Source organism: Strigops habroptila, chromosome 4 (genome assembly GCF_004027225.2).
Source record: "Strigops habroptila isolate Jane chromosome 4, bStrHab1.2.pri, whole genome shotgun sequence".
NCBI lineage: Eukaryota > Metazoa > Chordata > Aves > Psittaciformes > Psittacidae > Strigops > Strigops habroptila.
The window spans coordinates 58,895,859-58,920,521 of record NC_046358.1 but is presented as its reverse complement, the minus strand read 5'-3'; the positions used below and the strand labels follow the sequence as shown (position 1 = coordinate 58,920,521).

Genomic DNA, 24,663 nt, shown 5'->3' with positions numbered 1-24,663 from the left:
ATAGCAGAACTTGTGGTCAAGATGCCAACTGTTCTTCCACATACATTTAATTTGCCTGGATGAAATGCTGATTCAAGTGGACTTCATAAAGAAGTAAATCATTTAAGCATGGAAATGAAGCTGTTGCATGTGAGAGATCTCCAGTCATCTCATTACTGCAGTTTAATCTCTACATCTTTTCATTGGTCTGATTAGGCATATCCTGGTTCCTATTAGGCATCAGGAAGAGAGCTAGTTATGCTTAGAAGATAGCAGCGAGGCTCAGTGCTTGCTTCCTGACACATCCAAATCCCACATCATTTCATATGCCCGAGGATGACAGTACCAGGTGCCAAGTCATTCTAGGTATCCAAAATCCTTTTTGCTGTGGTCTGGCAAGCTCAATAAGACATTTCCATCTTGTTAACTCTTGGGTCATCTTCTCTCTTTTGATTTTGTGCTGAATTTCTCCAAACACCAAGGTAAGGAAAGGTTTGTTCTAAGTAGTAGGACCAACTTAGTAAGTACTAGGTAAATTAATCATTAGCACTTATCTATAGTTGCTACAAATATATCTGGTTGACACCAGAGTCAGCATGTTTTGCATAGGTCTTTTACTCCTCCTGGAGTGGTGCGCAGAGTGTGCTGTTTAGCCATGAACAGTTTGTCTGCTGACACTCCCAACATAAGCATCACATATTCTGCTTGTCCCAAACCTAATGGCAAACAAAAAGCTTTCACTGACTACAGAGGATCCTCAGATGATTAGTCTTAGTAGGCTGCAGCCAGCCTTTTGTTACTACCTTCCTAAATACCAAGGCATTACTCAGCTTAGAACATTGATGTTAATGTATTTTCTTTGCCTCAGCAACCATCAGAATGGCTATGTCTCCTTTTCTTGTTGCTTTGTTGATAGTGACATGGACATTCAGTGGTGGGTAAGAAAGATTTCTTCTTTTCTCATCTACTTTTTGAGAACTCAACTGAAGACTGAAACTAGAGAATGAAACCAGAAAATAGAGGAGTGTTGCAAAAGAGATGATCTACTCATGATATGTGAAAGTTAAAAAAAAAAATAGCCTAAACTCCTTTAACTTGTTCTGTTTCTTTTGAAACTGTTTCCTCCACATATCCACCTTCCTATGGGACTCCCTTTTCTCTCACTGGTCAACAACAAGAATGGGACTGGTGAAAAGTTTTAATTTTCCATAGGGGGGAAAAAAAAAGGCAACTTGGCAGTTGATTAACTGGATTATGTGTCAAACCAGAAATGTCTGTATCACTTTGCATTTTACAGGTTTTGTCATTATTTTTTTTTTAATTACTATTATTTTGCTAAAATCTCGCACTATTCATTTCTCGCACACAGTCCTCTTTACACAGAGCAGCACATTTTCATAAGGTGTTTTTTTTCAAGAAAAACCCCAAACAAAGAAGACATCTAAGATCATGCCAGTCCATCCCTCACCCAAAGGAAACATCAGCTCAGTTGTGCTTATGTAATTCCCCAAAGACATTGCTCTAACTTGTTCTTACAAATGTCTACTGTTGGGATTCCTATCTGTACCATCACAAATCTTTCGCGTACGTCTAACCAGGATTTCATTTGCTATAGTTTAGGCTTGTTATTTCTCATTTTGTCTCACTGGAAATGAGGAAAACTTTATCTCCTTTCTTGCAACTTTTTCCATATTTGAAGACTGTTAGCATCTTTCTGTAAAATAACCCCAATTTTCTAATCTTTCCTCATAAAACATGTTACTAGATCTCTGGCCCTTCTTGCTACACTTCCAGGCTCCTGGTTCTGTTTTGGTGGTTTTGTGTTTTGTGTTTTTTAAAGTTCAGTGTCCAAAGCTGGACATGATACCATAGCTAAGCCAATCTCACTGCTGCAGAGTGAGCTGGAAGGTCAGTACTGTTATCTCACAGTTGTCCCACCTATTTATACTCTCATCTATTTTTTCACAACAGCATGGCACTGCCAACTCATGTTTAAGCTGTGATGCTATGTTCCTTTTTTCTACAAACAAGCACCCAATAAGTCATTCATCACCACATACTCGTGTAACTGTTTCTGCAATGTATTGAGCCACTGATCGTGCTTTTATATGCCTGGAATGACCTTTCACTTATTTTATCTGAAATGTGTCATCGTCATTTTTCTGGCTGGCACAACCTGCAGACTCAGTAAATTGATGTTCCAGTCCCCCTGCCATAGGCAGGAACACCTTGGTGAGATAAAACTGACAGGCCCAAAGCAGAGTTAAAGGTTTATGAGCAAACAACTCCAAACACTACTACCTGAGCTGTCTCATCTGTGGATTATACTGTTCCCTTTGGCAAACTATTCCTTTCCCTGTATTAGTGCAAAAAATAAAGGTGTACAATAAACCAGAAAAGCATTTATCTATATTATTTTCAAGGCATTACAGAAATCTTTCCAAACATGTCACGCTCCAGAAATAATTTATGGAGACAAGGTGTTGCAGCTAGATCTCTGACACATATACATTTGTCATAAGTCAGCTTTCTGCATGCAGTGCTTCAGCTGCAATTACTTGAGGCATTTAGAAAGGTTTGTGTCTGGAATACAGCATGGCATAGTGGTAAATAAGGAGAGTCTCTGTCTGAAATAGGCAATAGCAACCACTGCAAGATCCCTGCAAGTGATGAAAACCAATACGGCACATTTTACATTCCCATGCAAGTCTCTTCATAAGTAACTACATAGCACTCCACAGAGGTATGATCATACTGCCCTATTTATCAAAAGCAGGATCTATTTAGAAGAAATGTATTTACAATTACACTAAAGGAGAAAAGAATAAAGCCTCCAGTTCCATTATCTTAAGGCAACAGTTACATTATCTTAATGCACGTAGCATGGGGAACAAGCAAGAGGAGTTAGAGGCATGCACATGCCTGAAGGGCTACAACCTCATTGGCATCACAGAGATGTGGTGGGACACCTCCTATCACTGGAGCATTAGTATGGAGGGATACAGGCTCTTCAGGAAGGAAAAGCATGGGAGATGAGGAAGGGGTGTCGCTCTCTACATCAATGACCAGCTGCAGTGCACAGAGCTCCACCTGGGAATGGATGAGAAGCCAACCAAGAGCTTATGGGTCAGGACTAAAGGGAGGGCAGGAAGAGGGAGCATTAGAGTGGGCATCTACTACAGACCCCATTATCATGTAGTGATAGGACAAGGAGTAATGATTTAAGGTAGAAGAGAGAGATTTAGGTTAGATATTAGGAAGAAATTCTTCACTGTGAGGTTGGCAAGACACTGGCACCCAGGTTGGACAGGGCTTTGAGCAAACTGGTCTAGTGGAAGGTGTTCCTGCCTGTGCAGGGAGGTTGGAACTAGACGAGCTTAAAGGTCCCTTCCAACCCAAACCAGTCTGTGATTCTATGATAACAACTGGAGAAAAAGAAAAATAAAATATCAGACATTGCCAATGAGAAAATGAGAGGTCACATGCTGGAGTGATTAACACTTTTGGACTTCATAGTTAAGATAATAGGCTTTCTCTGGGAAACAACTTGTGTATGATCACATAGGTACATTTTCACATACAGGTAATTATCCAGGTCATATTTATGATTTATGCTTTGTTCCATTTGGTAGATAGAAAACAAGATACTTAAGAACATCTTCAAGTACTAAAACTTTAGCTCTTTTAATGCCATCCCTTTCCATTGCAAGGCGCAGTCAGTGCTCTTGCCTGCTTTTTCACCAGAGCGTGGCAGATACGTGAGGATGGAGGTAGTTACTACAGTACCTTAGACTCTCTAGCTATAAAGAGGTCCACTTTCTGCTACCCAAATATTTGGACAACAGATCTCTTACAACTTTGCACTTCTTATGTAGGGCTGGATTGAAAGGATAATTATAGCTATCTTGCTTTAACACCCCCTGCCAAATTCACTTAGCAAGAATCATATTTTCTTTCCTCAGTTTTCCTGAAAGCAAGTAACATCTTCTATTCCTCACAGAGCAGTTTCCATCTCCCCTTTTTTACCACCTGAGTCAGAGAAGCATTGCTATGACTCCACTTGACCCCTGTGCCCTTGCTTTTGGGAAGGCATGTATGCAGAACAAATGCCTGACCCAGGCATCACACCTGAACCCAGACATGTAGTTGCTGCTTACCATTAGGTGAAAGATGTGTTGTTCTGCCTCACTCCTTTGGACAGATTTGTAAACCCAAGGAATAATCTCACCCAAAGAAATTAATTGTCTGTAATCGAGCCTTTGCAGTGTTGTGATGATCCACTCCGCTTGTGGTTTCTTTGGGTTTTCTTTCAACCAAGCCCTTTGAATGGACTGGGGAATGAAGGTGTGGGAACTGAATGAGGAATGGAGCTGTGTGGGTTGATCACATAGTATTTTATTTTATAATAATACCTAGCATATCAGCTGAACACACACAGCCAAATCATAAAAGTCTGAGATGGAAAAAAACATCCTAGGTCACACCTACCCTCTCCCTCTGCCGGTACCAGATTGTTATCTGCAGTTTATTTTGCATCTCATTTTTTCATGGGATAGGCGATTGCTCACTGCCTCTGAAAATCAGGCCCTACTGGTGCTTGGTGATTGGGCCTCAACCGCTTCCCTCGGGAGACGTGAGGTAATTGTTCTCAGATATTAATATGCAAATGCAGCATCCAGAGTTCAAAAGGACTAGATACATCAACGCTGCAATTTCAGTCATTAGACATAATGGTTTCTAATTCTGATCGTGCACTGCAGCAGAGTGAGCACAGCACAGCTTTGCAGCCCAAGCACCTCCAGCTGCACAACAAGCCCCTCAGAAGGACAAACTGCACAACCAACAAGTCCTTCCCAAAACACATCTTCATAGTTTCTCCTTTTCTTCAGTATATTCCATGGCTTTTAAAACATCTCTTCAGCTTGGTGATATACCCTCCTATTGCATGCCCCCCCCCAAACCCACCCCAATAGCCAAACCCATGTATCAGTAGGTTTGATCCTCTTTCTTCCCTTACTCGCAGACCATACATACCCCCCAGGCAGTATGGATGTCAGAGTTGCAGAGATCCCTGTGACTCATATGGCCTCTTCACCATCCTGTGAGAGCACTCACCAGTGGGAGGTATTTTTCCCAAACTAACACCTAGTGTAGTAACAAACATTTACTCAACAAACTCATCCTTACCACTTAGCAGGGGAAGCTTGCGGTCATCCCGGATTCCCATGTTTTGTGTTAAGAGGTGGGGCAAGGTGGGCAACTGCCCATTTTCACATCTTCAAACTCACTGGTCCCTAGAGACCTCTGCTTTGCTAGGTGCACGAAAACACTCTTCAGGCCAGAGAAACACTGTGGCAAAAGTAAAACACAACACTTACCATACAAAATTTAAGGAAAAGTGTTGCTATATTTATCTACCAGTCTTCTTCATGAAGTAGATGATCACTTGATGTTTCACAAATTGGCTTATGCCTTTCTAACTGGAAATAGCTGCTGAAGAGGTAGGAAGTCATCTCTCCTGCTCTGACTGCAGGTTTCTACCTTCTCCCTTGAGTTGAAACTGGTGATTCTGTGACCCCAGGATGCATAGATGAACCAAAAACCTTAACCTTTCTCATTTCAGACTTATTTTGGAATTGATCAGTCAGCAGAGCCAGCCTATGCAGCAGTACTGAGACCAACACACCAGGCAACAACAGACATACAACAATAAGACAAGGGAGCCAGAACTGTCATTTCAGAGAGCATTTCATCTGCTTAAATAGGCTATGACTAAATTAAGCTGCAATCAAGCTTCAGGTATTTCACCTGGCAACTGAGCTGGGACATATGCTCCTCATAAGACTCCACTTCCAGCCTTGCCTTCTTCCAAGCTGAGGAAAGGCTTGATGGTATATGTGCTTTTTGAGATGGGGGTTCTGCTTAAAGGTTCCCTGCCCACAAATCCCCTGTAACTTGTCACCTTGATGTTGATCCAAAATACCAATATGTAATATTTATCTCACAGTGTTGCTGGCTGTTGCAGCGTGACTTTTACTTGAAATGTGAAGAGGCTTTAAAAATGCTGATGGCCCTCGGGCGTAGCCACATGAAGCTATTATCTTGCGAAACCATTTATTAAAGGTGACAGCAAAGCTTATTAGCTGGCTTTGTTCTTAACTTGAGTATAAACAAATGGGTTATCCATGCATAGTGAATTAAATTCTTTCTACACACCAGAAAAAAGGGGTTTAAGCTCCAGCACATAACTTTTCATTGTATGTGTATTGAAAAGTTATACCTGATGGAAACCAAGATAAAAGGCAGGTTTCATCACAACTGTTCACAGAGACCAAACTTCATGGCACCAGAATATACTTGGGATGAGGCAGTGCTTTCTCAGATCCTGGGACACTGACAATGGGTCTTTGTATTCTGCCTCCTTAAATTTGATAGCACTGGGTTGCTCCTCACCAGTATGAGCACACAGCCCAGTGTGTGAGTTACTTTCCTTCACTGACATAGTGAGTTCAGGTTTTAGGGATTCAAAGGGTGATTGTCAGCCTCAAAATGTATTGCAGTCCTCCAGTCCTTCACATTTTAAGCACTGCCCACCCTGATCTCTGTTTTCATAGTAAAATACTAGAAGTGCTCCATCTGACATGCTGCCAGCTGCCGACAGTGGTGGGTATGAGTTGGGCTGGCACAATAGGAGGTTTACTCCCTCACCCACTCCAGCTTGATCAGAGCTCTACAGAGCTGCATCAGCTCGCAGCCATCAGGCAACCGCTGAGCCACGGGCACTGCCATGGCTGGCTGGGGGCACAGGTGGGGGCAAGAGCCAAGCTGCGCCTGGGGCAAGTCTGTGGATGTGGAAAGGCAAAGTGTGTCCCTCTGCCAGTGGCAGCAAGATAATAGATTGCACTAGCTTTATCATCTAACTCTAAATTTCCTTGAAAGCAAATATAACTTTTACTGTCCCCTCACCCTGAAACCTACTGGAAAAGCAAAGAGTGTCTATAAGCCATATGTGATTGCATGGCAGCTGCTGAATATGCCATACGTCCCTGTACAGGGTGCCCTTCTCCATTAGATGCCTCCTGACATGCCAATGATTTCAGCCTGAACATGCTGAAATGTTTCAGTCATGAACTATAAAATACTGAAAAATATTGGTTTGGCATGAATAACTGGTGAATCATCGGCATTTGTAATTGTTTAGGGGTATGAAGGTAGTCTTGGCTTATTTGTATTCTGGTTTCGCATGAGAACATTGATATGAAACAGCAGTAATTGAATCTGATAAGCTCTGGTGAGCCTTCCCCCAGGAGAGGAGGTACGATTTAGAGAGAGATATAAGAGTACAGAGGGAACTCTGGAAGGATGCACAGAGACTTGCAGGTTGCCTCACATTGCAACTCATAGATTTTATATACTCCTAAAATGAGTGATCATCATTTCAGGCACAGCTAATTACCTAAGACATTATGATTGTATCTGCCATGAGAAGGATGAAATTCAAGGCGTTTCCTCCCCCCCCCCCCCCCTTTTTTTAATGAATTGTCTGTCTGTTTAAGCTTTCTTTGAAAATACAGGGATCTTAGACAGCATAAGACTGCAGTCTGTGAGTCTTTGGTGGCAAACGTTGTTTCTCCTCTTGTCAGTGTTTGTGCACAGGCTTGGCGGGATGACTGTGCCAAGGAGAAGTACTGTAGTCCACAGGAAACAAAGTAACATCACACCTGTGGTGTGGTCCTCTATTCTCTCCAAACTGCAGTGACTCAGTAAGAGAGCCCCTGATCTCAGATGTGGATTGCACTTTTATATTTCCCTGACTTGCAAATTCACAGCCTATAGCCATGTGAGCTAGAGCCAAAGGGCTAGGTTGGTCATAGCCCTTGAAAGCCAACTCAGAAGACCAAGAGGCTGGTGGACAAACTCTTTACATTCCCTTCAGGGAAAGAGCAGTTTCTGTCAGTACAGTCAGCAATGCTACAACCGCCCCATTTGTGAAAAGGGGATGGGAGAAAATGTTGAAGGCAGGAGCTGAGAAATAGTGAGCAAAGCTGGCAACACTTGAAGGAGAAGATGCCGTTCACTTTCCCAAAGTGCTTCGTGATCTCACTTCCTGAGCTGTGTCTCATCATCCTGAGAGAGCTGGGCTTATTAAGCCTGGAGAAGAGAAGGCTCCGAGGAGACCTTAGAGCAGCTTCCAGTGCCTAAAGGGGCCAACAGGAAATCTGGAGAGGGACTTTTGAGAAGGGCCTGTAGTGACGCAGGACAAGAGGGAATGGCTTTAAACTGACAGAGGGGAGATTTAGATGAGGTATTGCAAAGAAATTCTTTACTGTGAGAGTGGTAAAGCACTTCTCATCCATTGATTGCTATGAAGCTGTCCTGAAGTCTTCCATAGCGAGCTGTGAAGCACAAGGATCTCCTTGCCACATAACACTGCAGGTCACTTACTGAGAGAATTTCTCAAGATTCAGAAAGGAGCTATAAAAAGCAGCTTAAAAAGGCATTTACTCCTCACTGAAATAGACTGAAATGAGGAAATCCTAGTGTGTATCTAAACTTATGTAAAAATCTGGGATCAGTCAAGAAGCATCTGCCAATGGAAATAAAGTGATTTTCATGATGAGTGATATTTGCAATAAATAGTCTACCTGCTAATCTCATTTTGTGGTCTGATTGACTTAATAAATCACTTGATCTAAATCACTGGAAGAAGAATCTATGTCAACTTCTAGGCTGACACAAAACTGCAGACTCAGATACAAATAAAGATACAAATGCAGACAGAAACAAATACAAGACAGAAATAAAATGTTCAATGCCAGTTGACAAATAGCTATGAAGCATTCCTACTTCTCCAGGGCCAAAAAATACTGCATATGCATAAATCTTGTTTGTAAAAGCATGGGGCAAACCCCCATGTTTTGTGTTGCTCTTGCGCTGGCCTTGCAGGCCATCTCTGGGAGCAGAAACTGTACTTCTAGCACAGGCTGTCTCCCTGTCCCTTGATAAGATTTGAGGGGCAGTGCTGAGATTTTTATAGATTGTGTAATTTAAAGAAACGTGTTAGATCAAATGCTGTGCACCAAACAGGTACTAAGAGCATGCATCAGGAATGACAGTGTAATGTGATGGAGGTCCTGTGATAGAAAGGAAGGTCAGCAAGGTAGCAGCAATGATCCATCAGGATGTAAAATTCATGGGGCAGATCCTTAATTAGTTTAATTTTAACAAAAAAATAAAATTGCTTATGTCAGATCTGCTGTGAACCGTAACACTTTAAGCAAAATACAATTCCAACTGCCAGATGTAGGTCATTTTAACCAGAAATTTTCATTTGTAAGGTTCTCCTAGAAAAATCTCAAACTAGATCAAACTTTCCAGTGAGGGGCAGTGAATGGTATGCTACTGATGACAACATGGTGAGGGGTTTTCATAGAGTCTTGCGTTTTGTGCCTAAAGTTGCTCACAACTCCACATTTATCTTTGTAACTCCTAAAACCGGGTGAGTCACCGGAGAAGTACTGAAGTGTCACCAGTATTCTTCTTGGAGCTTACTTGGACAGTTTGTCTGCATTTGGGGCTTCTCACCAGGTTTGAATTTACATTACTGTTGCTGAATGGTTTGCTTAACAGACCTTCAGTCGAATCTTGTTAATGTAACAGTTTCTGAAAGAGATTTTGTCAAGCCAGTTCCTGTGGGAACATCCCATTAAGCAGGGTATGTCGACCTGCATATATCCGAAACATACGTGTCTACTTTACAGAGAAACATATTCAACAGCTGCTATCAGTAAATAAAATTTCCCTGTGTCTCTATCTGCTCAATACGATATAGAAAATACTTTTTAAAGGGTGACTCCATCTATTAAGTTAGATTCACTGCTGGTGCAATGACTATAACTTAAAAGGCAGTAATAAAATTGTAAACGGAAGATTACTACATAACCTTTTCTCAAAAGTTAAAAATAAAATGGTAAAAGAAAAAAAATCCTGATTTATTTTGCTTTGTTTATTTTCCTGCTATGTTGGAAATCTGCCTGGTTTTCAGTAACAAAACTTGCCAATGAGAGCTTTTGAACATGAAAATACTCTTGTAAAATAAATCTTGGTGTTAGGCTTTTCCTGCAGAAATAGTATAGGGTTACTGAAATTAAAATGTTAATACTTGAGCCTGTTTCAAATTTCTTACAGAAATAATGAGCCCTTTTAAACCACATTTAGCTATTCAACAGTTTCATCTCAAGAAAAATAATACTGCATGGTATGTTAACTGATTGGGGCAGATGCATCAGAATCTCAGCTGTAGAAAAAGAAACATTTGCAATCTTAAAAATAATTGTATTTTTCCTTTTCATTTTAGTGACATCACACAAACTAAATTTATCCCCAAACTTACACAAAGCACCTTATTCCCTGGAGCAGTATAAATGCTGAATAAGGAATTAAAAAGCATAGGAAGAAGAAGCTATAGTTTGCCTAATTGTTTTGCAATACCTGCTACAACGTTACAGAGCATCCAGTTCCCTTCTTTATACCCTGTGTTGAGACTGAATTTTATTGTTGAAAATTCAAAACTAGATGAAAGCAGACGAGGATGTCACACCGTTCTGAAGACAGAGGGGAGAAATTCTTCAGCAGAAATAGTGCTTCAGTCATTTTATTTTCATAATTAAATATTTTTTAAGCTCAGACGATTATGCAATGCACATAGGCATATTGCTCTTAATTTCTTGTTCTCCTTGCAGTTATAATTAGACTTGTAAACACTAATTTATGTATAATTTTTGCAACCAGCCTCTGATGGAAAGACTATAAATAGACTGACTTGGATAGCATGAAGTTTTTTGGTGAATACAGCCTTTGCATTTCCACTGCTGTTTGGTGCAGTAAGACCTGGCCATCTACTTGTTCTCTTTCTCTTGGTGTTTTTGGGGTTTTATTCGCTATTATTTTCTCTAACATTTCCATATGAAAATGTTGACTGAACGTGCTAAAATTCTGTAGAAAAGCAGTAAAAGCAGTTGCCACAAGAAATTCTTGGCTGGCACAAATTTCAGGACTTTGACTGCACTGTGCAGTCAAAGTCCTCTATCAGCAAGGGAACAAATGCCGAAAATCCTCACAGATAATCTATCTTTCAAATTATTCTAATTATTCCACTTACACTTCTTGGAAGCTATTAGTATTGGTAACTCTTAATTGCTCATCTTTCTGCAGCACCAGACTTCACTCACTTGAAGCAATTCTCCCTTGTCCTTGATGCAGACATGCCCACAAATTTCTGTTAGGTTTAAATGTAGCTTAGTAGACCGTTTACAGTATTCCCCTTACTTATTCTCAGTTTACATGGGATTTGCAAGTTCTGACTTTTGCCTTGAATTTTCATTTCATATGGCTTTAGAATGCAGCTGAAAGCTGAAGAAGAGTTCGGAGTTTTTTCAGTGTGCATTTATTTGCATGTTTCCAAACAATATTATTTGTCATTTTCTCAAATATTGGCCTCAGCTTGCTTCAAATAAAAGACCTGGTGATTTACTGGGAAACCAGCTGTGTGCTTATTCAAAATTCAGTCTGAACTTGCTTGAAATATGGTTCCAATTCCTTTTGAAACCTTGCTTGGGCCTCCCAGGTTTTCAAACTATTGCCACTCTTTCAGGGCACAGGCCTGGTTTTGCATGCTAAACGTAGGGGTTGTACCTGTGTTTAAAATTGAAACAAGTTCTCCTACTTAGGTGGACAAAACGCTGGAGTCTCTTGAAATTCTGGGTCCAAATATAAGATGATTCAATATCATCTGAACACTTAGAGCCACCATCCTCATTAACATCCCTGTATACAATTTCAAATGCAGTGGAGTCACTTCCTTAAAATTAGGCTTGTTTGCAGATTATAGAGCATGACAGTGTGATTTGTCCCATTGCAGTGAAGTTCATGCTTTGCAATTCAAGCCCAAGTTCAGACATGCTGGCAGAGCAACAGACACTGTTGCCACAGCAGGCACACCACACTGCACCACCATGGTGCCCCATGCTATCAACCAGCTTGGAGTACCCAGAGAGGCGGGGCTACAGGTTGGCTCATTGCATGCCCATTCACTGCACTCTTGCACTGTACTGATTCAGACACAGCCCCCACCCCAGTGTAAATGCCATGCAGGCCCACTGACTTTCTATTAAATGTAAGGGTTTTCACTTATTTCCTCAAGCTGCAGACCAGATCAGGAAAGATATTCACAGAATCACAGAATGGTTTGGGTTGGAAGGGATATTAAAGCTCATCCAACTCCAACTCCCTGCCATGGGCAGGGACACCTTCCACCAGACCAGGTTGCTCCAAGTCCCATCCAACCTGGCCTTGAACACTGCCAGGGATGGGGCAGCCACAGCTTCTCTGGGCAACCTGTGCCAGTGTCTTGCCACCCTCACAGGGAAGAACTTCTTCCTAAGACCTCATCTAAATCTCCCCTCTGTCAGTTTAAAGCCATTCCCTCTCATCCTGTCACTACAGGCCCTTGTCAAAAGCCCCTCTCCAGATTTCTTGTTGGCCCCTCTAGGCATTGGAATCTGCTCTAAGGTCTCCCTGGAGCCTTCTCTTCTCCAGGCTGAACAAGCCCAGCTCCCTCAGCCTGTCTCCAGAGCAGAGCTGCTGCAGCCCTTGCAGTATCTTTGTGGCGTCCTCTGGACTCACTCCAGCAGGTCCACGTCCCTCTTGTTTTGGAGGCCCCAGAGCTGGGCACAGGACTGCAGTGGGGATCTCACCAGAGCGGAGTGGTCCCTTGACCTCTCTGAGTGTTCTTGTAGCTGTCACTTAGATAGAAAAACAACATGAAGGACAGGATTTCATAGTTTTAGCTGCTTTGATTCAGTAAAGGAAATGCTCAGGGTGAGTAATGGCATCCTTAATCAGCCTAGCCCTTGCACGTACTTCAAAACACCTTAAAGTTAAATCAGTGCTGAAGTAAGACCTTTGTAAAGTTAGCAGCCAAACAAGAAAGGCAATCTAGTTGTGTCGACATAATTGAGTATTTCAGCAAGGCCTGTGAAACATAAAACAGGTTTGGAAATCCAGTATCTTCACAACAGATGGACTATGCAACGTATTAGTAAATTTAAGCTTTTGGATTTTGTGGTAGTCACATCAGCCCTTTCAACAATATTAAAATGTTCTCCAGTATAGAAAGAATTTATATTAGTCACTTCCCATCTAAAGACATAAAAAGGTGAAGATAAATATTAATCAGAAAATTTCTTTCATGTTTTATTTGAATTTATATCACATCCACAAAAATAGAAACAGTCTCTAGAACCATTTTGTGATACATAGCCTCCGAGCTGAGATTTACAGTGGCAATAGTGAAATATCTAACTTGGATTTGTTTCCACACATATACATTGAAGATGATGCTGTGAGAAGCAAGCAGGAATTATGCAATGTGCTGCAGAAAGGAAGATGAAAATGTAACTGAACATTTTAATGTCTGGGTAGTTCACCAGCCTACATACGGTTTCTCAGGATGTTTTCAGAGTAAGTTGCTCTATTTTTGTGCAGAAAATATAAGTTTGAGAGTGCTCATGCCAACACGTTTAACATTGTGATTTGCATGTAACTATATAAATATAATATACTTTCCAATCTAGAGCTTTATACATATGAAAAATTATGGTACAATAAAAATCTATACACATGGTGCTACCAGTTCAGCAGCTGCTAACTCAAAGGATACATCTAAAAAAATGATTGCTCAGCTTCTGAAATACAAAAGAGCAATCAGAAATGCTTTTTGTTTAAATAGTAGTTTACATAAACATTCATCTCTTCATTTTCTCCATTTGCTTAGGTCTGGTAAAAAAAAAAAACAACAAAACAACTCCCTTTGGCTGGTTGGATCTGTCCTTGGCAAGAACTGTAGTTTTGAAAAGTCCTTTGTGTTTGTCTTCGGCAAAGGTTAATATGTTTGTAAAACAGAGTAAATGTTGGCTGGCTTCTATTCCAACTTTGTGCTATTGTAATGCTGAATGACAAGTACCTAATCTGAAAAGTTCTGCAGAATGGGAATAGAAACTTGCACAATTTCCATGTGCTAAATGACGTGACAGTGGAAGACTGACATTTATACTGCACCCAATGTAAATCACCCTCAAGATTTATACAGTATGCTTCTAAATAAAGCTTTACCTTTCAAAACCTTTAAAAGCAGGTTTAGCTGCTGCTCTGTAACCAAGCAGTGACACATGTCTATCACAAGTTCATTTTTTCTCCCCAGAAGTTTGGTGAGAGGTCTGGTAGAAAGAAGCTTTATGAAGACATTACCATCAGTTGCTGTAAAAGACGTATGTTCCTGAGACAAGGTACAACAGTATTGTGGATTTTTGATGGTACCAATGATTTCAGATTTCATTCAAGGTGTGGAGAGGGAGTGGTGAGGTGTGAAGAGCATGGAGCAAAGGGCTGCAAATAACCATGGGGTGGGGGGAAGGAACAGTCTTTAAAGCAACGAGAAGGTGCTCTCCTTGTCTGGTGTCCTGGTTCTTGTTATATGCACTACAAAATGATGGTAAAGGAAGTGGAATGTAGCTAATCGAGCTGAAAAAAAAGAAATTCTTGAGTTGCGTAAAAGCAAGCAAGGCTAGCACAGTCCGTCCAGAAAAGAAAAAAAAAAAGAGAGATACACTGAGAGAAGAAATGCTTTGAAGTACAGAGGCTTATTATTTGATTTGTAAATAAGATGAACCTCTCTCCACCCAGGTTATGAAAAGTAAAAATTGTCGCGTATGGGTAATTGATGGTGACAGCTCTGGCAAACACAGTGTAGGAGGTGGTGTTATTGTTTGACATGCCCTACATGTGTAGATAACAAGTTAGGCTTTCATGTCTGCCTATAAACTGTTCCTAAGCACATTTGATACCCTTTATATTGATAATTCTGTTGTCTCCTGCTTTCATCTCTGTTTCATTTTAAGACCAACAAAAAATGGAATATCCTACAACCTCCAGCTGCACCTTGCTATATTTCAAGCTAATATGGATTCAAATCCAGGGGACACCTGAGGAAATGGATATTGGATGGACTTAGTATTCTTAATTGGTTTTTTGTTTTGGGCTTTTTTTTTTGTCCTGGACTTCTCAGCCTCTGTTCTCTTTTCCAAATTCCCCATCCCTGAAAATGTTGGTTGGAACTGATCTTGGTTTCACCTCTGTTAACATCATTAAGAAAATTCTGTTTCTCAACTCCTACATCTCACGTACTCAGTGACCTAGTGAAGTGCTGCCTCTTCTAGTTTTCATTTACCCATGCTCTACGTGTGCTTGGTACCAGCAGGAAGCATTTGTGACTTGGAGAAAAAAAAAGCTGCCAGTGAACATTCAGTCTCCACATAGGACTGCTAGAAATGAGCCCAAAATACTGACCCAGATCTGAATGTCCCCAAAATCTCAGTGTCTTTACATTGGTGGGTTTTCCTCAAACTAAGAATCCCAAGCACAGTTGACAAATACAAATACAAATACAATATAGAGTTAGGCTTGAGAGAAGTAGGGAGAACTAATATTTTACATGCAATAGAGCTTTGCGTTTCTCAAAGATTTTTTGAAACTATGTGTCCAAGTAAGACTTGACCTTCCAGGAGGACCATATGACTTGAAGGAACTGGGGAAACTCTCTCTCATGCCATGGGATTAATAAAAGTTCTGCTTGCCCACCTCCTCAATTCATCCAATGCATGAATGTGAATGCTGGATGTGAATGCTTTAATTAGGCATATAAGAAGGTGGAAGGAGTATTAATATTTCTACTGGGAAACTGGTGCCTTTTAGTAAGTTTGCCCAGTCAGAAAACAATCAATCATCTTCTTTCAATAGCTTCTGGTCCCTGAGATTGACTCTTTTCCTGCAGTTCACCTCAAAGATGTTAGTTAAAAACAAATAACCCTTTTCCTGGGATGCGCTGAATGCCCTTTGGAGATTAGGGAGGATACTCAGTACCAGGTAAGGTCAGGTCCTAAACTTCTGCCTACAAAAGAAGATCCCAGTGGAGGAAGTAGGATGGGTTCTCCAAATAAATGCTGACAGCCACATTGCAGCGCCACTGCTCTCAGTGGCTAGGATAAGCTAGCTGAAGAGGAACCCATCATCTGATTCAACAAAAGCAACTAAAAGCCAGCAAAAGTGTTAAAGCACTCAGAAATCAGACGAGGGGAGGAATAAGTAATATCGGCCAATGGAAGCTATATACCAGCTGACTATGGAAGAAGACTGCTTGGCTCAGAGATGCTTTACTGTTTCCTCCACTTACAGTTGCCTTCCAAAGTAGGTTATCGTACTTCCTAAATGCCCTAGTATTTAGCTCCTTCCCTTTCTTTGCATGAGTCATGAATCACATTATGCCTGTATGATTAAAAAAAAAAAAAAAATGAGAAAAACTTCACAAGAAGGGAAAAATAATCATAATTCTATAATGTTAACTTATATCACAGAAAACTGTGTACATTTTTTCCCCATACAGGACATACTTCAAATAAAATAATTTTAACACCAATAATGATAATGTTCCTTCTTCCCGACAGAAGTAGAATTGGTTTTTCACCCTAGTTTGGTACATAAATATAAGAAAATAGTCTTTGAATATTTACATCCAGGTGTTTTAAATGTTATTTCTTGGCATATTTAATTCTCATTTTCTCTCCAGCCACGGGCATTCTTTCCAAATTTATACACTAATCTCCGACCATCCACACGCTCCAGGATTTCTCTTTTATAATAGTATCTGTTGAAATAAAAACATAGAGAAAGATTTAACATTACATTCACCTATGGTCCTAAAAGGCCATTGCCAACTAGGCAATCCCTCAGCTAGCTGAAAATCTTTAATTTCTATTGATACATATAATACCTAAGATTATTATAACAGAAAGACAGAGAAGAAAAAATTGATGTTTTCTTTTTACTTTATATTAGTTATCTTCTGAGTTTGAATTTCACTACATTTCAGGTCATAGCATATAGCTATATTTATTACATATTCTTATGAGATTTCATGGGGTTTTTTTTCCAGATAAGTCAGGACCCAAAATCAGACCAGGAGAAAATGTCAGCTTCCACTTAAAAATACATTTTGAACTTTTTATAGAGTATGGAAAAATGCTCAAGATGTTAAAGCAGAGAGCAAAGAAAATCCTCACGCAGATTTTGTAAAACTATTTTAAAGTAATGTATGGTGGTATGTCTGATTTCTGAGCACTGATGGAAATAACAAGGTCTCGAGCCATTACTGGGCCATTTAAGCCTTCCCAGTTCAGCAGCATGTGAACTTTCAGCTTGCTACATCCATGTTTCCTTCCTACACTGGTTGTTTGGGTGAAAAGCAACAGAATGTACATTACATATATAATACATATGCATGTTACATATATTATAGCATACAGAAACAGGAGGGGAAAGAAAAGACACAGAAGAACATAATGTTACAATCTCAAAATTATTGGGAAACACTCAGCTGTCAAAGAAAGCAATCGGTGCTGCTGAAAATTCATTTTTAAAAGTCAAAAAAATTGTCCATTCAGGTAGTCTCTTTACATGCCCCAGTCTTCTGCAGCAACATCTCTGCTCACCTCATAGCTCGGCTGAGTTTTTCATAAGTCATGCTGCTGTTGTTTTTCTTCTTTCCCCAGAGCTGAGCCACAGCTTCGGATTTCAAAAATCTGAAGACACCTTCTGACCGATCTTCCCACTTGATTAATCCTGGGTTTTTCTCAGGATTGAGAAGAATATCTCGAATAAATTCCCAAAGATGAGTTCCTCGAGGGTCTGAAAGAGGAAAGGAGGCAGGAGGAAGGAGTATCTAAAGAGCCTTCCGGCTTATGCTTGCCATTTTTATGTCACGTTCTTACAGTGTGTAACCTACAGATGGTGACCACTTGGTAGGGACAGGCCACAGTTTTGGAGCGCAGGACCCCCACCTCAGAGATAGATAGCCAAAAAACACTGACAGCCTTTACACTGAGGTTGGAGGTAAGTGTCAGCCTTCGGCAGTCTGAGCCCCGTGGCAGCAAATAGGAGCCCCAGCAACCAGGAGAAGCAGAATCCAAACCACCCACTGCTTCCTTCTGCCTTTGGCTTTGTTTCTGCCCTGGAGATAACATGCTTAAGCCTTCCCCTCATCTCATTTGCCCATTTTTCCTGATATTCTTCTACAGCATGGCATATAACCTGATATTATCGTATGATATGTGAAAGAGCCAAGATAAGATTTTAAAAGACAGACAGAAGGCAAAGGAGGTGAAATGCTGTTCAACATCAATGAGTATTGGTCCCACAACTCTTAAGCAGACTTATAGAAGACGTTGTAGAATAGATAGAAGAATAGCGACAAAACTGGCCAGCCAATATTGCACATGAAAAGGGTTTAAAAAAGCTTGACCATGATATTAGAAAAGGCAAAACCAGATCTCTAAGTTCAGCAGGTAGACCTTCCAGTTTAAGTGCAAATCCCTCCCACAGTTACTGTAGAGATGGCACCAGAAAGCCCAGGTCAAAAAGAAAAATATTAAATAAATCAAATAAGTCAGATGTAGTAGTTTATGAATGAAGAATAACAAACACAGTGATGAGGTTGGCCAGAAAAATAGCAGTTGTTTGGTCTGACTTCAAAAGCATGCAAGGGTGTTTAGACCAAATTAAGAAGGAAATAAGCTAGTCAAAGATGTGGAGGTAAATAGAAAATGGTATACAGTGCAACATCAATTAAATCACTATGTTTCTTTGTTATAATGGTTTTCTAGAACCAACAACTTGTGGTGGACCTAGTCTATCTGGACATGCATAACATAATCAATAGATCACGATACAGAGCAGTACTGATGAAACCGGAAATTATTAGCCTGCCATGGCAAGGTGACCTTTTCCATATGACAAGGCTGTAACGAAGTTCTTGGAATCATAGACTATCTCAAGACTGAAGGCACTCATAAAGATCATTGAGTCCAACTTCCCGCTCCTCACAGGACTACCTAAAACTAAACCATATGACTAAGATCTTCATCCAAACACTCCTTGAACTCTAAGAGGCTTGGTGCTCTCACTGCTTCCTTGGGGAGATTGTTCCAGTGACTGCACACCCTCTCAATGAAGAAACTTTTCCTAATGTCCAATCTGAACTTCCCTTGATGCAGCTTCATTCCATTTCCTTGTGTCCTACCACTGGTCACCAGAGAGAGATCAGCACCTGCCCTTCCACTGCCCTCCCTGAGGAAGTTGTAGACTATGATGAGGTCACCTCTTGGCCTTCTCTTTAACCTGCACAAACCAAGTGACCTCAGATCTTCACAGGTCTGTCTTCAGACGAGTCCTACCTAATCCTTTCATTAGCAACCTTGATACACACACACGAAAAAAAGCAGCAAGATATCCGTCTGCAGATAAAAAGTTTGGGAGTTCTGGCTGGGCAAAGTCACAGAGCAGGGTAAGAAGAGGAGTCAGGAAGAGATAGATAATCTGGAGACCAAATTGAAACAGACTGAAATCAAACAGTACAAAATGCAGCAAAGGTCCAATATTAACATTTTCTAACATAGATAAGGAATGATGCAGGATGCAAAAGACATACACAAGATATTTTCAGCATATTTTCAGTAAAGTACATAAGAGAACTATGTCCAGCAATCGCAGTTATGGTAACATGTCTTTAGAATCAGGTTGAATGAAAACTAGCAGGGAAGAGGAGTGGAAAGACTGTCAGATCAGAGGGGAAAAAAGTGGCAGGATTGAGGGGCAGGTGCTTGCCTGTTATGATATGCATGAGAAGTTCTGCAAGAAGATTCTAAGCAGGGTCTCTGGGCCATGCTGCACCCGACAGGCACGGACACGAGCATAGCCATGCGCACACACAGACTTCCTGGTTTAATCCTGGGTCTCCTTCATCATTCCTTTACTCCAGTCCACCAGCCCAGCTCAACACAGGGCAGAAGCAACTGATTTCTGGTTGCTTCCCTGTAAGCCCTCACTGATGAAAATTTGAAAAGCATAACAATACTGACTCAAAAATCATGATAAGCAAACAGTACTAGAAGCAGTCAGATCCTTGGACAATTCAATGACAGTAACAATTTAACCATTTTTGCTTTTGAAATGCTCCTTTTTCTCTCCTGAAGAGGATTTGTTTTCAATGTGTTTCTTTTCCTTCAGCCAACCAACCATTGTAAACACAGATGCCAACTTACTGTGCTTCTTGGTGTGGGACTTTGGGATATGATCTTGCGATTTTTTCACATCTGAAGACTCTGCAGAGAAGGAAAATGAAACCTATTTGTAAGTTTGATTAAAGGCTTTCCGTTGACTAGCAGGTTGAAAGAAATAAAACCACAAAAAAAGAACAAATATCTCTTTTAAAGATAATCACTTTACAGAAGGTAATCTAAGTGAGGAGGAAGGGGGAGAGTTTTGTTTTCTGTACTATATGTTAAACAGCACACTTCATAAAGAGACCATTGATGAATAAAGAGTGAATCCAGAGGTAAACATTTGGCTTTTGAAACCTAAATTTGATTAACAAATACCTCACCTTATGTTATGTTTGTGAGAGAGAAAAATAAGACGATCATGTCTATAAAAGGAATCCTGAATTGTCCCATTATGTCTTAGTCTTTGCAGAAGCATGTATCTTTGGGGGCTTATTTGTTTCTGAAGTGATGATCTAATGTGAAATGTATGTGCTGGTACCAATGCACAGAACACCTACCTAACTAAAACTTAATGAACTGTCAAAGTATTGTTGTTTGGGGGTGGGGGCAGGGTGGGGGAACAGGGCTGCACTGGTGGGAGTTTTTGGCAGCTGGACATGCATATATTGTTCTGTGGCTCAGAGCCATAGGAACAAGCCATTTCTCATCGGTGGCACTTTATCACCTGCATCCAGACAGAGGAGGAATAGGGTTTCTGGCATAAGCACTTCTTCAGAAATGAAGGAAAAAAAGTTCTGCCTGTTCATGATTGTAACCTACCTCGCAGTCTGCACGTTCAACCCTCCTGCCCTCAAACCACCACAGCCTGGCTCTGCTCTTGTCATTAATGCACAGCTTTCATCTGATTGCTCTAAGTCTCACAAAATCTGCAGGATAGTCCTGAGAGGGAGCCCGTTCTGTGTTTGCTTTTCAGCATACTTTGTGCCTGAAATCCATGAAGTGAAGCTTGAGGTCCCACGCATGTTTTCCCAGCTTCTATGAGTGCATGATTATCATACTTTTCATGGAAACTGGGTATTTGCATGGGAAAATGACTCACAGGAAATATTCATTTGCATAGAAACTTGTCGGATTTGCACAAGCCACTGCAATGACTGCATGTGAAAAGGTAGATGCAAAGCTATTCACACACTCACTTTATTCATACATAACTGGAAACATAAAATGAACAGGTCAGTGAGGAAAAGCCTAATCTCCACTATTCTGAGCCTGACATGATTATTGTCCTTGACCCCCAAGCAGCAAATGCACTCTGAGTCATTTTGCCTTCCCACTCTCAAAGAGCAGGAAATAGCCTGAACCTCACTCAGCTTGGAGGGGGAAAGCAAAATGAGGCTTATTTTACTACCTTTCCTCAGATTATGATTCCCCTGATGTTATCAAAATCTGTCGAAACCCAAAGCACGGACAGCAGGACCAGTCCCTTATTTGCCCTCTTATATAAATCTGCCTCATTTTAAAATCCCACAATTTGCTTGCAAATGTTTGTTATGCTCCACTTAGCTGGAGATTTACTCTTGGAAGTTCAGTTGCCTTCTGCCTAGCTGGTGATTTATTCTGGATTTCAGCTGTGTAAATAGCCTCCCGCTCTGCCTCTGCTCCTACATGGAGACTGGTTTCAAACATGCCATGTTAGGAGGCTGGGGCCTGACAGATGAAAAGAGTTACGATGCAGTTTCAACAAAGCTGTCTTGCAAAACTTTTGACAAAAGGTTGCACAGTATTTGCATATGATTCAGGAATGAGCCATTTTTTTACGGGATACACAAATTCAGTTTCTACAGGAGGCTGTGGCCTTGGCGTGCCACCCTAGCTCTAGGCTTAAGCAGTCAGCAGGTAAACACACGGTGCTAGGATTTTGACAGGTCCCCAGTCCTGTCGGAGAGCTCCAAAATCCTTGTAGCCATCTTGTGAGAGTGGGTGGAGGTGTCAGAGAAAGCAGAGTGCTTGAGGTATTTTAAGGTTTGGTGGTTTTCTTCTGGTCGGGTTTTCTCTTTTCTTTTTTTTTTTTATCTTTAAATTTATGGCTGAGTGCACTGGTTTAAACTGTATGTCATTTGGCAAGTCTGGCTGTTTCTGGGAGGCCAGGGGATGCAGCAAACAGGCAGGCACAGAGGCTGCACTACAGAGGCACAGGGCTGCCCCCAGCACAGAGATAGTGCTTGCGAGGCTGTATCTACCGCAGTGTGCTCGCCCTTCTCATCCTCCCATGATTCCCACTGCTTTCTCTCTCAGGTCTGTTCATTCAGCCTTCTAAGAAGGACCTGCCTTCCACTGGTCCTATGGCAAACCATGGCAAACAGGTTTGCTCTTTCTCTTGCCCTTTGGCAGGCAGATTGTATCTCTGCCTTGTGGAAGCACGTGCATGGGTGAAGGGGCATAAGGTGCCCGCCCTGCCCTCCATTGAGACAGGCGCCAGCAGGAATCCCTTCTGCTGATGCAGTTGGGCAGAGGGCTTGGTGCCTGCCGCATGGCTCCCCAAACCCAGCCCCAAACCTAGCAATCTACTAAGCATGAACCACTCTCTCACTAGGGAAACATAGCCACTTCTGGGGAGGAACAGGGGACTCATTTACCCATACTCTGCTACACCACAGAAAAGTGTGGTGGAGCTGGAACGTCTCGTCTCTCTGACACTAACACCTTCCCCTTTGACTCAGTCACTTTAAAAGACATGTAGAGATTGCAGATTATTTGATCTTCCTTTTTTGACAGAGAGAAGAGAGAAGTGTTTCTTTAAAGCAAGCTATTACAAAAATGATAGCTAAAAGAACTGTCAGAATCAGTATTCATAGAATCACAGAACAGCTTGGGTTGGAAGAGACCTGAAAGCTCATCTAGCTCCAACCCCCTGCCACAGGCAGGGACACCTTCCACTAGGCTAGCCTGCTAAAAGCCCCGTCCAGCCTGGCCTTGAATGCTGCCAGGGATGAGGCATTGCTTAGTTTAAAATTACTGGAGGCTCAGACTCAATCCTACAACAGAAGACCACAGAGACTATTACATGTCGGTAGCCCTGGGACAAGTGACAAAACAATTAACAATATAATTACAAGTTCCTTACCAGGAGGCTGGTGACTAGGTGTCGTCATAGAAATCTGAGAACGACAGAATGTTTTACTGTCCAGTAGCTCTGAGAATTAAAGAGAAGACATTTAAAGTAATAGCCTCAGACAACAATAAAACCATCTCAGAAATACATGAGGTATTGTGATGTTAGTTACCTACTGTGCTACCATAGCCACTGTCATACAGGTAATTCTCTTCTTTCCAGGACACCATTAATGATGGATCTGAAGGTAAAGGACCAAAAGGAAAATCACTAAAAGAACATTTTTTTAGCACAGAGGTAAATATTGAGCACTGAGAAAATAAGAAAAGTTTAAAAACAAAGCTGTGAAGGGAAGAAAGAAGTGAAGGGGCTATGCAAGAAATTATTTCTTTTCACTCAAATTATGGATGGGTTTTTGCATATTCAGGCAAATTTACTTACACAAAGCACTGACTTTTTGAAATAATGTAATATGCTCTTCCTTTTAATCATAGAATCATAGAATGGTTTGGGTTGGAAAGGACCTTAAGATCATCTAGTTCCAACCCCCTTGCCATATCATTTATGCCTGCCCTTGATGGAGGTGTCTTATGCCAGATCAACTCCAATTCTACCCAATTCAGCCCCTGGTGATTATGGCAGTGCCTTGGTCTCCTAGAGATGAAAGTGTTCTCAAGTATCTAGTAAACAGGAGGATGCTTATCATGACTATTTAATTCTATAATGGCAGAATTCAAAAGTCCCCTCTGAAATAGAGCTTCATGTGTAAGCACACAGTGAGAAACATCAAAGCCCAATCCTAGATGAAGGGCCATTTTACTCCAGGCACATCATGCCCCATCCTTAACCTAAAAACTACCTTCATGATTAAAGAAGAATATTTTTAGTAACCTTCTAGTCAGATGGATCAATGTAAGCAGAACTGAAGTACTGTCTTCATGACCGCTACATTAGTCAGGAAATTAATTCTCTTTGCAGTGCATTTTTGAGATCGGAAGCCTTAAAAATCTTTTTTTCATTTGAATCCAGGTCAGGAAGGATGAGATATAAGGTTCAAATCTAGGTTTTACTTAATTTTCTTCATGTCCATACAAATGAAACAGAAGAAAAACCAAAAATGAGTTATAGCTAAATCATCATGTTTGGCTGAGTTAACTCTTATGACATAGGAATTCAGCAGGCATGCGAAGTAATACCTGCATGTTTGGGCACCCAGAGCTTGCGTTCCTATAATAGCACACACCCTTTGCTTGCTTTGACTCCTTATCTGCCTAATGTTGCCCCTGAAGACAGGCCTAACCTAGACAGAACATGGGAAGACAGTTTGTGGTTCCATTTGGCTGTTTTCAGTACCCGTGTCTTTGCAACTACAACAGTCTACTTGAATGAGACCAGCTTCCC

The 24,663-nt window shown here is 41.1% G+C and overlaps 1 protein-coding gene across 3 annotated transcripts in view; it reads right to left on the bottom strand.

The window, feature by feature from the left end:
• Positions 1–16,407: 16,407 nt before the first annotated feature.
• EHF (ETS homologous factor) overlaps positions 16,408–24,663 on the bottom strand; it is a 31,534-nt gene continuing 23,278 nt past the window's right edge. For all 3 annotated transcript variants that reach the window (XM_030483553.1, XM_030483554.1, XM_030483552.1), the window contains exons 5-9: positions 23,435–23,503; positions 23,275–23,343; positions 20,190–20,249; positions 17,583–17,778; positions 16,408–16,738 (exon numbers count right to left, since the gene is read on the bottom strand). In XM_030483553.1, the coding sequence (XP_030339413.1) occupies positions 16,639–16,738; positions 17,583–17,778; positions 20,190–20,249; positions 23,275–23,343; positions 23,435–23,503 (494 nt within the window). In that variant the 3' untranslated portion in view covers positions 16,408–16,638. The remainder of the gene's footprint in view (positions 16,739–17,582; positions 17,779–20,189; positions 20,250–23,274; positions 23,344–23,434; positions 23,504–24,663) is intronic.